Source organism: Epinephelus moara, chromosome 4, assembly GCF_006386435.1.
Source record: "Epinephelus moara isolate mb chromosome 4, YSFRI_EMoa_1.0, whole genome shotgun sequence".
Taxonomy (NCBI): domain Eukaryota; kingdom Metazoa; phylum Chordata; class Actinopteri; order Perciformes; family Serranidae; genus Epinephelus; species Epinephelus moara.
The window spans coordinates 28,834,612-28,849,351 of NC_065509.1; the positions used below are offsets into that span (position 1 = coordinate 28,834,612).

The 14,740-nt window shown below is 41.2% G+C and overlaps 1 protein-coding gene across 2 annotated transcripts in view; it reads left to right on the forward strand.

The window, feature by feature from the left end:
* The window catches only part of cstf2 (cleavage stimulation factor, 3' pre-RNA, subunit 2), a 19,831-nt gene extending 5,091 nt beyond the window's left edge, over window positions 1–14,740 (forward strand). The window contains exons 7-14 of one of the 2 annotated variants that reach the window (XM_050041715.1): window positions 781–922; window positions 2,668–2,727; window positions 8,819–8,918; window positions 10,296–10,495; window positions 11,633–11,757; window positions 12,816–12,899; window positions 14,137–14,290; window positions 14,431–14,740. In XM_050041715.1, the coding sequence (XP_049897672.1) occupies window positions 781–922; window positions 2,668–2,727; window positions 8,819–8,918; window positions 10,296–10,495; window positions 11,633–11,757; window positions 12,816–12,899; window positions 14,137–14,262 (837 nt within the window). In that variant the 3' untranslated portion in view covers window positions 14,263–14,290; window positions 14,431–14,740. The remainder of the gene's footprint in view (window positions 1–780; window positions 923–2,667; window positions 2,728–8,818; window positions 8,919–10,295; window positions 10,496–11,632; window positions 11,758–12,815; window positions 12,900–14,136; window positions 14,291–14,430) is intronic. The other variant, XM_050041716.1, reaches the window with a different exon arrangement.

A 14,740-nucleotide genomic window follows, 5' to 3' on the forward strand; every position in this document is an offset into this window, starting at 1 on the left:
CTTGTGAATGAGTCAATGGAATTTCTTGCAATAATGAAAAAATACTGGCAATCATGTCCGCCTGGCACAAACCACATGTTTTGGACAGCTGTGAAGTGACAGAATGTCCCAGCATCATGGTTCTTATAATGCCAGATTCCAGAGAGTCTCCCCTCTTTATATATGGCAGAATATGTCAACTTCCAACTTGCTATGGTGAGATACATGTAAAAATGTAAGAATTTAGTCACACGGATTTGTTGTTTTTTTTTCATTGATAGCCCACATTGTCCTGAAAAAAACAAGATATAGCATGTGTATGTAGCCTTTATAATGACTGTGATATGAGCTTAAAAGTAAAGGCAGTAAAAATACCCCAAAAACGCCTAGGGCCCATAGGGTTAAATTCATATACTACATATAAAATGGCCAGTTATAACCTTTTTTTGATCCAAACTAGCTCCAGTGCTTGCCATAGCAAAACTGTATGATCAAAAAGTGGGGATGAAAAAACATGCCAGAGCCAGCTGGAGATTTCACCTGACAGGAAACATGTCCTTGAAATCATCTCTTTTTGCTATAGAATCCTTTATCTTGCGCAACACGTTCCCTTAAAGTTTTGTCCTCTCAACCTGTCGTGTGCCTTCTTAAAAAGACCTAAAATATAATGCTTTTTTTTTAAAGGTTACCTTTATGTGTCAGAGTTGGTAACACATATTCTGTAAGAAGTGTCTCTTAAGATTAAGACTTTGGATCAATTATTTATGTCTTCTTGGTTATTTTGTTTTGTTACATGATCAGCCTGGAATGCATGTCAATGGAGCCCCTCAGATGATGCAGCCCCCCACCATGGGCGTTGTCCCTGGGCCTATGCCTGTACCAGGACCAGGACCTGGACAGGGACCTGGACCAGGACCAGGACAAGTACCAGTCGGACCCCCAGGTAATCATCATCACACTGCATGTGTACTTGTATCATCAACTGTACTGGGTGTTGTAGCATGGTTATGTTTCGTTACTAAAGCCATTGATGGTTAATGTGTGAGTTATGACTGTTACTCTGCAACCATTCCTCATGCATCATGAGCCCACTTGCCCACAAACTAATTGCGAGCCAAATATTTATTCCACTCTTAAGGCAGACAAAAAAAAGCAAAATCAAAAACAGGGAAACGCTCCTTTTGGCTGCAACATCATTAACCAAAGTCTGTCCGTAATTCTGTTGGTTTAATGGTTCTTTTTGGCATACTTTTTTAATGCGTCACATTTGCTCTGTTCATTCCACACAGTTGTCTGTAGCTGCCTCTGGTTTATAATCTATAAATGTCAAATTAACAATATTATGCAGTATAGTGAGTATTAATATTGATTTACAAATGATTATTCTGGAGCTACACTCCAGCTACCACATTAGTTCCTTTTTTTAATAAACTATGACTGTAATGATTCGTTTGCAGGTTGCACCAAAAGCAGGATTAATCTTACATTTGCTTTACATTTTTCCCAATAGTCCACCACTGTGCAGTGTTTTTATTTCAGCAGATCACCAAAATAGATTTGACCAAACCAGTACAGTTTTTTTATTGTCTGTTCCATTCAAAATTATCTTTAAACTGTCACACACCATTTCACGCAACCTTCTCTCATCTGTCTTGTAGCAAACAAAGCTATTATCATGCATTCATATCAGCACAAATAAGGGCGTAACGGTACACAAAATTCACGCGTGATTACGTAATGCAGTTTTAGGGTCGCGGTTCAGTAGGTTTTCGGCACAGCAGGGACAACAAACAAAAAAGGCAGAAAGTAAGTGTATTTTCCTTTTTTATTCAGAAAAATATGAACATTCAAAAGTGGCTCATTGGCCATGATTCTTACTGTAACAGTTAAATCAAATACTAGCTATCATCAATAAGAAAAAATAAATAACACAAATGATTAACACAGATGTCAGTAATCAGACCTGTTCACTCCTGAACTGCAGCTTACAGTTGCCCTTTATACAGGGCAATCACAGCAGACTTACTAAATGCACACATGAGGGCACACTGTATTATTTCATGTGCTCTACAACTGAGTACAGTAGTATGTATTCAGCGATACACTCCGTAGCATTATTTTAGAGGTTTGTGTCCTGGTTTTCTTATTGGTTATGGGTTCAGAACCATTACACCCCTAAATACAATGTAATGCAATTAAGCTATTCTGTAAGTTATTCTAGCAGTTACATGTATAAAATTTCCCCTTTTTTTTTAAACACAACCAAAACTACAGTGCCCCCAATACTATTACCTTTTATCTTATATCTTATGATGAAGCTTTGAACCTGTCATGGCTCACTGTGATCACTAGGTGTCACCAGAGCCTTGTTTAATCAGTCCGTCTAATCACCTTGACTTTTGACATTTTCTGTTGCACAGAAACACTTCTCTATTCTCCCCAAATGTTTGGTATTAATTGTCTCAGTGTTCGTGTCGAGGCTTCATGCAACATATTTACTAATATTAATTTTCTAAAAGTTCCCTCCTCACCTCTCTGTGATTGTGTCTCTGTGTGTGTATGTTTGTGGATATGTGTGTGTGTGTGTATACAGTACTGTCATGAGCATGCCTCAAAGTGCTCTTAAAGTGCTCCTCAGCTCTCTTGAGTCTTGTGTCTCCTGTTCTTTTCACTTTAATGCTGGCTCAGGAAACCTTCAGCATTCTCCCACAGGATCGTCTGGGCAAGGTGCTATCGAGCGGCCTCAAGGTATCACTGTACTCCCTCAGTTCTCCAGTCAGGTCATGAGACTGTTATGGAGAGGCCACATATGTCCAAATACAGAGCACCTCTGGGATTTAATGTCCTACAGTTAGTTAGACTGCATGTCCTATATAATCATATATGAACCCTGTATGCAGCCCTTACAGTAGTGATGAAGCCTGTTTGTGTGTTATCATAATAAGCAGAAGGTGCCGTGTCATGAGGGTGGGAGGATGGTGGTGCCACTGCATGTGAACAGATACAGGTTTGCCGGGAATGAAACTTTTGCCAGGATGCAGATGTTTTTGCATGATTATGTTGTTGATGTTAAATCCAAGCCAAATTGTCTGCATGACCTTCAGTCCAATGTAAAGTTAAATATCGCAGTAGAAAAGTAGAGGCAGTGAGTAATGTCTGTGGCAAGAAGAAAAATATGGAGATAAAAATACGCAACTGACTCGTTCTCTGAAAATGTTTAGCCTGCGTATAAGTGTAAAATGTTAGAATAACAGGAGTAAAATGATGTATGATTAAAATAATGCTGGATATAATCGTAACAAATGCCAAAGAAAGCCACCAGAAAACTGTGAAATTTGAATATGCTAAATATGTGCACATAAAATGGTTAGGATTGGATCAGCAGCTACTCTAAATAAAATAACTCCTGGATCTGCTGTGTATTACACAGATTATGTTGGAAACTCTAAACTAAGTATTGAGAGAACTAACACACACTCGTGAAATGCATAAGTACACCGGTCACACGTGCAGAAGTGCAACATCAACTTAAGATAAAAAAAATCCAAATGTATTTAAGACCAGTTTGTGCAGACAGACTTTCCGCCCTTACCGCTCTTCTAGTTTGACTACATTGTACGGCTTAAAGGCTGTCAGTACAAAAGAACACCTAAAGGGATAGTTTGGATCTTTTTGAAAACGGGTTGTATGAGGTACTTATCCATACATAGTCACTGTATTACTGACAGTACAGTGATCTGTACACCTCACAGTTTGGCGAAGCAGCACCACCACCACCATGGAAGCTAAACAATGCACTGCTGTGAAAAGAGAGCAGCAACAAAATGTATTTTAGCCACCCAAAAAAATCAATATCAGTTTAAGTGTATGCTATAGTTAGAATATATATAGAAGCGGTAATGCTTTACTTTGCAGTCAGACAATGATTTCTGAGAGGAAACTGGAGCTGCGCTATTGCTCTCTTCAAAGCCAGACTCCATTGAGGAAAACAGTAATTTTATCTTGCAGACCACAGGAGCTGCTGTCACACAGGTCACACAGTAATACAGACTAACTGATTGAGGCAGCAGTAACTTAACTGACTTAAAACAGCCACTGTACAACAAACAGTTTGAATTTAGCAGTGTCCAGTAACTGACCATATGCATTCAGTGGTCAGAAAGTCCTTGATCCTGTCCATCTCCCATTCTTAAAATAGAATCTAGTTTAAGGTGACTCTGTAGCTGGCACAAATTTGAGGGAGCAAAAACTTTAAAAGCACCTTCACACAAGACAGTTCGAATTTGGGGAATGATGTACATGTACAGGTGACTGAAGGTTGCTGCTACTGATAGTTTTAGTAAATGGTGAAGAACATAAATAAGGAAGCAGTTCATGTAGTATGGCCTTATAAAGAAAAGTGTACCCGTGTTTAATTCTACTGTTGTGTAGACAAGACAACCCAGCGTTCTCATAGAAACTGCAGAGATGTTTGCGGAAACCTGAATTAGAGACAAATCGTAGCGCAGCACGGGAGACTGAATTTAATATTTTTTAAGCAAGATAAGTTTGCATGTACATTTAAAATGTCTCCATAATCAATTGCTGACTATTGTGGCTTCCAAATAAGTTCAAAAATAGCCGCCCACAGACACCATAACAGGATTATATGATGAACTCACTGTCTTTGGTTTAGTTTTACTCACTGTTTGATGATCCAGGTGCTTCAGTTGGTTTTAGAGTTGACTGATTTGCAGGATGTATGGAGAGTTACAAGATGACACTGTGAATTTATTGTCTTGACTGTTGCGTTAAAAAAAATGAAAACAAAAATCCCCAAACAGACAGTCCCCAAATAAACAGACCTTTACAAAAACAAAGTTTAAATCAATGGGGTAGTAAATGACTTCATCAAACAACTAAGATTAACCAAAAACACAGTGGTTAAAGACCCTGTGGCGTCCTCCACGAACCTCACTTGCTTGAGCACACCTTCTTTTTATTAAAGGTCCCTGAGATGCCAGGCCAAGTGGTGCATTGGAGTGACTCAAAAAATAATAGGAAACTAGGACTTGCTAGAAATGCCTCTAACACTGACCTAAGTGTCACTTGAACCAATTTCGTCCTTGCACTTAAAGAGTAAGAGCTGTTAAGGGCTTCCCCATTTGAAAGGGCTGTCCACAGCAAGGTAAAGCGGTGAATATATCTCTCTTGAACCGATATTAATAGGTGGCTTCAATACATTTTACTGCTGCCTCCGTCCACAGCAGTATATTCCTTAGCTTCGATGGTGGTACTCCTGTCTGCTTCTCCCAACTGCGGGCATGCTTACAGTCATTTACTGGTAATACACAGATTATGTGTAAGTACCTCATACAACGCCACTTCAAAAGATCCGAACTATTCCTGGAAGACGCTGTGAAGGAGGTAAAAAAAAAAAAAAAAAGATTTAAGGCCTCATCAGCTGAGCACGCCAGGATGTGTGTCACCCTGCAGTGAATTATGTGCAGGTGTGGCCCTGCACCTGTCGCAGGTTACCAACAAGGTGCATCAGTTCTGGTCCTGTAATGAAAGTAAAACCAGAATCTCTGAGTCTCCAAAGTTTGGCATGAATTACAGGCACCAACAAAACATTTTCCGTGCTGGCAGATTGATGGTGTGTTGGATGATTTGTGGCTCTGTGGTTCTGATACACAGCACGGGCTCATTGAGTCTCCTTGTCTCTATTAAATTACTGTGACTCTGGGGGTGACTTTGCAGACTCTGCTATTCGTAGTTTGGGACAGCTGAGAAGGGACTTGAGCTCTCATTGATCTAGAGTGATTCTGACCACAACAGATCTGCAACATGTAACAGATGTTGAGGCCACATGCTGCAGATGTTTGGGTGGAGGCACATTTTTGCCCCAAAAAGCCTGTTCCTTCTCATTTTCTGTTTTTATATGCTGTTTGTAACGACGGTGCTGTTGCCATGGCACTGTGAGCTAATTCAGGTCAGTCAGTCAGCGGCGGGTGTGACGCTGCTCCTTCGTACCTGTGTGCTCTCAGACATTATGCTTTATTACACCTGTCAGAAATGAACCAGGCCATTTGTTGAGCAGCTGATTAAAATGAGATATATGTTGCGGAATTCTGACAATGAAATGATTAACATTCACACAGTCACCTCAGACGTGGGCTGTTTTTTATCTCAACAAGTAGGTTTTTAAAGATAATCTGTGGCTGTTGCCAGGATAATGATGAAAACAGTGGTTTGACATATATTGAGAGGTCTGTTGTTGCTTTGCTTTGTCAGTTTTTGTCATTAACTGTGACATTACATTTGTCATTCCTGCTAATAGAAGTAAAGATGCTGCCTGGCGCTCTGTTAATCCGAGAAAACTGAGAGTCACTTCATAATGACATCAAATTGCTGAGTGTGCTTTTAAGCAGCGTGCTGCTTCCAAGGTATCTTTAAAAAAATCAGTCTTCTTGGCTCCTCTCATGTTGTTCCCTCGTTCGTGTTTGTCAGCATCAGTTGTCAAAACATCAGTTCCAATTTCTTGCCATTTCTCCACACTGTAGTTCCTCTGTCAACAGGACTAACTGCAGCTCACACCGCCGTTACCCCATCAATTTCTTTTAGCTGCTCCTTTTTTAACCAGCCGCTGGGCTCTCCTCCCAGTCAGCTGTGTAACAGAATAAATGGTTTAAATAAATACATATTAAAGTGCAGTTAAATGCAGTTGTTTGAGATGCCCTCTGCTCTCAAATCTGTTGAGTTAGGCTGGATATGTCATGATGCAGTAATTGTCCTGTAAATTTACTGAAAAAATAGTTACAATACCGTACTTCATTGCATTTTATTGTTTTCTTCTTTGATTCAGAACATCCATACAAACAAAAAGCAACTGCCTCACAACACTTGATTTAAAAACAAAATGCGCAAAACAGTAAAACTAAAATTCTTTTGCAATCAAAGCTTTAAGACTCCTGAGATAAACAAGTGTTGATCTACAGGTGTCTGAATTTATAACTTCACTGTCCTCCTCCATATCTGCAAATCACGTTACCTTGTGAGGCAGCTGATTCATGAGATCACATAAGCATAACAAGATCACGCGAGACTCAAGCCTTGATTTGCTACATAGCCTCAGTACCTCGTGAGGCAGACACTTTCTTGCCAAATATCTACTGTTGCACAGTATATGTCGTCACATGGCCCAACCCTGTGTTGAGTCTACAGTCAAACAAAGACCTTTTTTTTATATCTCCGTACCGCTGACAGCTGTGGCTGGAGGCGTCATGTTTTCAGGTTGTCCGTCTATCCCAAACTCATGAACTAGATATCTCATGAACGCCTGGAGGGAATTTCTTCAAGTTTGGCACAAACGTCCACTTTGACTCAACAATGAACCAATTAGATTTTGGTGGTGACCTCATTCAACATGTTTTTGGCCACATCTTGAGAGTTGGTTATGACAACATTTCACAGAATAGGATAAAATGATGAAGTGATGACGTTATATATTCAAAAGGTCAAAGTTCAGCTTCACAGAAGGAGAGACATTTGGTCAAATGCTAAATTGGTGACTCTAATCTCAGGCGTCCATCTTGAAATAGTACTGATTATATAAATCTGTGTTGCTGAGTTGAAAATGAGTGTGAAGCATCCCTGTTTTAGAATTTGTAGCTTCTTAACAGCAACATCCATATTTGAAGCATAGTCTGTAATGGCATGTTCATTCATTTGTTTTCTGTAACCACTTAGCAGCTCAGCTGACACTGGGTGAGAGGCGGGGTACACTCTCGACAGGTTGCCAGACCACACAGGGCTGACACAGACAGTACAGTAGAGACAGACAACCATTCACACTCACATTCACACCTACGGACAATTTAGAGTCACCAATTAACCTGCATGTCTTTGGACTGTGGGAGGAAGCCGGAGTACCCTTCTCTCAGTCAGCTGTATGACAACCTGAAGTTAATGTAAATAAATCCATATTATAATTTAAAGCATTTTTTTTTTTTTACCAAACCCCCTGCCCTTACCTTGGATCTGGTGAGTCTTAAATTAATGACACACATTTTTTTTCTTCTTCAATTAATATTTGCCAACCTAAAAAAACATTACCTCCTACTATGAGCCACTTATACACAATGTTAATCTTGATAAAGGTAAAACTACATCAGGGAGGGATCTGTAATGTTGGGCGAGGCATGCAGTCTCTTATTTAGACTAATTATTTTACTGCTCACTTGGCAGGAGAGTTGAAATGAATGTGGTTCAGTCACTAATGTACAGATCTACACCTGCCTCATTGAGTTTCACTAACATGTTGTATTGTTTAGATATGTTCACTGCAGGTATTCAGACTGTGTGACATGCATTAATGTAATTGAATACTGACACACCCGTACTTGATCTTCTCTCTGCATGCTTCCTGTCACGATGTTCTCAAATAACACCAGAGTTACAAGACACAAGTAGGGAAATATTCTCAAGTCAGGACTTCTGTATCTGTCTACAGACAGAGTTTTGTGTGTTTTGAACCTATAATCTCCCTCTTTACGTTGATGGGATTGTTTTCCTGCACTTATGTGTTCCTGATCACTCTCCTGATATCTCCCTGTGTGTTGACACATCTCGCTGTGGCAGTTTGATGTGGTCACTCTGTACGTCATTGTGTCCCACACAGTTGTTTCGTGAGATATCTGACCTGAGTGAACACTCACCTTTATAGTTATGTGTGTGTGGTTGCCCTTACCTGCCCTATTATTCTTAATGGATTACTCATGAAACATTTCCTTCTCATTGAAGTAAAAAAATAACTTGTAAGTGTTTTCATGTGTTTGAATGTGTGATTTTCTCGTCTCAGGACCAGGCGGTATCCCCCCCAGAGGCCTGCTGGGAGATGGTCCCAATGATCCCAGAGGAGGAACTCTGCTGTCCGTCACCGGAGAGGTCATAGACCCCAAGTAAGATGTTCACCCACATCACATTACTCTAAAAGCAGGACTGGTTGTGAAGTTTTAATTCCTGTGCTTACCAGCATGTGTGGTTTAACAATACAAATTCCTGGAGGCCAAGTTATTTTTCCAAGGAAGGTGAAGGCATGATTGGCCTCTGATTGGCTCACCCTGACATTCTTGCCCCAAGCACTCTCACTCCTCTTGCCTAAATCTAACCAACCCAACCAGAAGGCAACAAACTCTGGCCAATCAGAGGAAAAGTAGGGCAGGTCCCGTCTTTGCCATCATAGCACCAAAAAAAAAGCTTTCTGAAGGCAGCAGACACTTGTTGAGCTGCAACTTCAGAGATACTGAACTTGCTCTACTCAGGGCCCACTTCTGCAAAACGACAGGAGATCAGGGGCCAGTTAATAAACACACATTCATGATATTTATCAGTATATGAAAAAAATGAAATTCTTGTTTTTACCCTTTTGATATTTGCTGTCCTCACTCATCAAAATCAAGTCACAGCAGCCCTGTGCAGATCAGGTGTACACAAGGGCGTCGCTATGATTTCAGGATATTTCGTGCTGACACCTCGTTTCCACTTACGTACATGACTGGTGTCAGAATCCTGATAGAAACTACCTGTAGCCACGAGGGAGAGGCTAATTTTGCCAGTTTTGCGCCATCCAGTAGTTTGGAATATGCGCTTGGAACATTACCGGGACAAAAACAGGACCAATATTGCATTACAACAAATACATGAATATGTTGACCTGCCATGTACGTGGCATGTTTTGTGAAATATTTAATTAAAAAGACGTGTGACCAGCTGAACAAGTCATAATGATGATCTGACTGTATATAATGTATAACCATATTTTAGCAGAATGACATTACTCAGATTCACAATGTGTTAAAACTAGATAAACAAGTTCTTTTTAATTATACAGATTCACTTGTCAATCAACACAGGCAACTGAATTGAAGAAAATAGCCTGTTAGCCAGTTAGCAGCCTGTTAGCTAAGCTAGCACACTGTCATACGGGCTCTCCAAAATCCACTGCAGAAGTTAAATTTTTTACAAGTACCTGAGGCAAATTCCGGACCGAAATATTACAGAGGATATCATGGATATTCCCATAGGAATGAATGGACTCCCAGACCCACAGATGGTCCTCCCATGGTGCTTTTTCTGTTGTTGTTGTTGTTTGTAATAAACAAGCTCAATTTTGATGCTTTTTGCACTCATACATCTTTTTGTCACATTCAGACTTTAAAAAAAATCCCCACTGTGGGACACCTGGTGGATTAGTGGGTGGGGCGGGCATCCCATTTGCGACTCGACTACATTAAATGACTGTTGCTTTTATTTTGTGTGTGTGTGTCTGTATTTAGCCGCGGCTACATGGGAGCTCCACCCCCTCACCAAGCCCCACCTGTACACATGCCCCAAATGGCAAGTGGACCCCCTCCGGATATGAGAGGCCCTCCAATGGACATGAGAGGCCCGCCCATGGGTGAACCAAGGAACATGATGGGTGACCCCAGAGGGCCCCCGATGATGGAGCCCCGCGGACCCCCGATGGAAACCAGAGGTAGCTGCTATGATTACGCCTCATAGTGTGAGAACCTGAGCGTATGATGTCGTCAACATTTTGTCTGCAACATATCTCAGTTCAGTTTCAGTTCCAGCTGGCAGACAAACCAAATGCCACAAAACAAAAGTCTTTTGTTCCACAGCAAGAGTTTTTTTTACATGATGAGGAGAGTTGATTGATACGACAAACATTTTCTTTTCTTTGTGACTGAGACTAGAAGCCAACAGACACACCTTCTTATGCTTGAATGATGAACTTTCTTTCACTTGTAACAGAGTGTCATTTTTAAACAGAGTTCTCGCTTACATAAATTATGTAAGAGCAAAGCTGGCAAAGAGCATCGCAGTTCTGGGGAAACAAAACACATACTGGGCCATAAATCACTGCACATTCTGTATTCATCACTTGGACTACCACATTTGAATGACTGTGCGGAAGTTTGGGGCAACACTTACAAAAGCAACTTGGGACCATTACACATCCTTCAAAAGAGAGCAATCAGAACAGTACATAATGTTGGGTACAGGGAACAGTCACATGCAGATCTGGTCAAATTAAAAACTGCAATAATCATGTTTAAAGCGAGAAATAATTCACTTCCAGGCAACATTCAAAGAATCATTTGTGACAGGGAGGGGGGTTGTAATTTAAGAGGAGAATTTAATTTTAAAAAAAATTGTTCATGTAACTTAGTAGAGTCTGTATTTCAGTGTTTGGGGTGTACTTGTGGAACGGGCTGCGTCATAAGTTGAAACAAAGCACAAATATAAATCAATTTAAAAAATGATACAATGGCAGATATATAGATGAGGAAAGGTTGTGTTAGGGGAGTGGCACTTGGACTGTAAATAAACTGAGTATATTACTTATTTATTTAATTGAGTGGTAAATAGACTGGGGACAGTTGTATATTAGTTGTAAATAAATTTGGGAATTCGTTAAAATAATGAGTTAAAGGAAGAAATGTAAGAAAGGGTTAGGGACATATAAGTTTTACTTCTGTTATCTTTGTCTTGTTAGTTTTTTATTTTATTTTATTTTATTTTTTTGCTTCGAAATGAAGTCATTCATTCATTAATGTACACATACTCAACAAGGTGTGAACGGTAAATGTGGTTTTGTTTCTCTGTGCAGGTCGTGACCCGAGGGCGATGGACGCTCGTGGTCCAGTGACAGGGCAGAGGGTTCCCATGGCGACAGGAATGCAAGGCCCCGTTCCTCACAGCATGGGTCCTAACGCTCCTCCACCTGCAAGACCGGTAACCGCTGCAGCTAACATCTGTGTTTCTGTTGGCTGTTTGTTTGTTTGTTAATTTTTTAAATTTAGAATTTCCTTTATGTTATAAAGAATACTGTGCACACAAAAATATAAGAATAATGTCAATATTTATTTTATTTGATAAAGATGTGCACAGGCCATTATTACTAAAATAATCTTGGTTTTGTAAAAAACAAAAACAAAACAAAAAATAACCTAAATGCATCTTAATTAAATGTTGCAAGGAATTTGAATCCCAGCAGAATATGAAGATACACTCTCCTCCTACAGCGCTCCCCTTTATCCTAAGCCCCTCCTACCAGATGACCACGAGCATATGGACGTGCATTATATAGTAACCCTGTGTTATCAATACATTGATTTATTTAATCTTATTTCACTGTCGAGGTTCCAGCAGCTCATTCACTCAGCCCCTCCATTCTCTCACTCCCCGCCACTGTGGACTGCTTCCCTAGGAGGAGAGTGGGCAGCAGAAATTTTGCTGATCTAGCGGCGAGTCAGGGCAGTCCAGTCCCCTGGAGCTGGGGTTTGTGCTGGCTGGATTCCGGTTGCTGACTGGGGGTCTGTTAGAGCTGCTGTCTGCTCCCCTCCCAGTGAGGTGGTCTGTAGCAGTGGGGAGTGAGGCAGAGGAGACACTGTGATTTGAGGCTCTAGCTAACGTTGGCTACATAAGCATGAACTTGAAGCTGCAGCCATGAGTCTTTAGCTGTGGTTAACAAATGGCTAAAGAAAGTCTCCTGTCATGGGCTAGATTTTCCAAAGCCTGAAAACAGAGCCAAGAGGAGGAGCAGAAGCTTGTCCTCTCTCAGTCCATGGGAATTACAATATGCTCAAAGGTTATTATGGGGGTTTTAACGCCAAAATGAAACAACCTACCCCAGCTGTAAATAGAAGTTCACTTAACAATACATAAAAAACATTGTGAAAGTGTGAGTGTGAGAAAGAAAGATGCAAAACAACTCAGTGCTACCTGCTCTAAATGTGATAATGATCACCCGTCTGATAAACAGTGAGAACTAACAGTGTGTTTGTTTGCAGGGTCCTGGTATCTCCGGTGTTCCTCCATCAGGAGGAGGCTTCAGTCCTGGGCAGAGCCAGGTCTCCACACAGGACCAGGAGAAGGTGGGTGTTACTTTGTCTGTCACCCTCTAACTCTCTAACACACACAGAGACTTTGAAAAACGCCTTTGTGCGCCGTCTCCTGCAGACAGAGGGGAGTAGAGTCTCGCAACACACGCGCTTGTTTAGGAGGGGAGAAGAGGGGTTGGCTGCGTTTGACGAGACGTCACCGCTCCCCGCTTGAGGGCGGGTGGCATGGCTTTTGGACATACTCCTGAGAAGGTCCATCTCTGGCGCGGCTTATGCGGAATTTATACTTCTGCGTTGAATAGCAGGCTCTGCGTCAACACGGAGCCTACGCTGTAATCTATGCCTTAGCCTGACATGCACCTCCCCAGAAATGTACCTACACGTGACGACGCTGACCTATTTATGTAAGATGAGACCATTTCCCTCAGTGGAAACGAAGCTTTTATTTACTTTAATTTCACAGATAAGAAACAATAAATTGTGAAGACAATAAATCCTCCACAAAAATAGCATTTTAACTCGTGTGTGATTTATCCTTCAGGGGTCCTTCCGCTCATTGCTAGGCTAATTTCTACAACGTAAAATACCATAGGCTTGTGCTAATAACGTTAGCATGTTGTATTCGTGGGGAAAATGTGTCCAGATAAAGACAAGTGTTTGTCCATGAATGCTGCGAGTTATAGTGAAGCCAATCTGTGTAGTTGTGTTTGAAATTGTCTCTATTAAGCCATGTTTAATGTGTGTTTAATGTGTGTTTTGAATCAACTGCAGAGTGAGACAGACACACCAGCGCACAAGTATAAATGCTCACAACAATGTAGGCGATGTGCGTAGGCTGTGGCGTAGGGTCTGCTACACAACTATAAATCCTGCTTTAGTGTGGCACAGTGTGTCTAAACTGACAATGGAAACACAAATCGGCGTGGCATGACCTTATTTGGGGCGGCCAAGAGTGACAATGGAAAAAGGGCATTTGTCTATCTGCAGCATGTTGACGTGCCCCTGAGCAAAATGCCGCTCCTTTTTCTGTGTCCTCATTCACTGATTGCAAGTCATTCTGAGCATGTCTCACCTGGGGGGGAGGGGGGGGGTCATTACAGCAGCAGAGTTTGTCTTCAACAATAGCAGGTGATGTTTCAACACGATAAAGGCTTTTAGAGGAGGAATTCTGACTTTCCTGTTACCAGAGATTACCAGTTAAGATTATTGTAGACACCCAGTACGCATTTCACCTCCTGTATCCTCCTCCTCCTTTTTTGTCTCTCTCTAGGCTGCCCTGATTATGCAGGTCCTGCAGCTGACCCCAGAACAGATCGCCATGTTGCCCCCGGAGCAGCGGCAGAGCATCCTCATCCTCAAAGAGCAGATTCAGAAGACCGCAGGAGGAGCACCTTGATGGTCTGAGAAAAACTTTAAGGTTTCAGGTCGGCTGAGTTTCTTTATTTCCTTCACGTCACACATCCCTCCAGGAAATTCACTGGTTTTAAGGTGTTCTTGTGTCAACACGGATCAACTCTGTATTATCTGACATGTTATTGTTTTATGCCTATCATTCTGATTCCAGGACTCGCTCCACCTCTCTGACCTTGTCACCTTCAGCTCCAACAGGTCTGAAGACGTCTCATCTTAGTTTGGAGTATTGTATAGTTTTTTTTTAAATCCCATTGTCTGTGTTCTGTGTGAGAGCGTCAGGTTGATGCTTGTGGATTCAAAAGTAAGAGAGACATTTGAGTGGATGATGAACAGATTAAAAACCAGAGTAGGATTGTCACGAGGTTTCATCCTTTTCCTCCAGAGCCGACTGTTTTCATGTGATCGGCTCTGCAAAGTGTTTGTCTGGATATTGTTTTGTCAATAAAACAAACAAAAAAAGA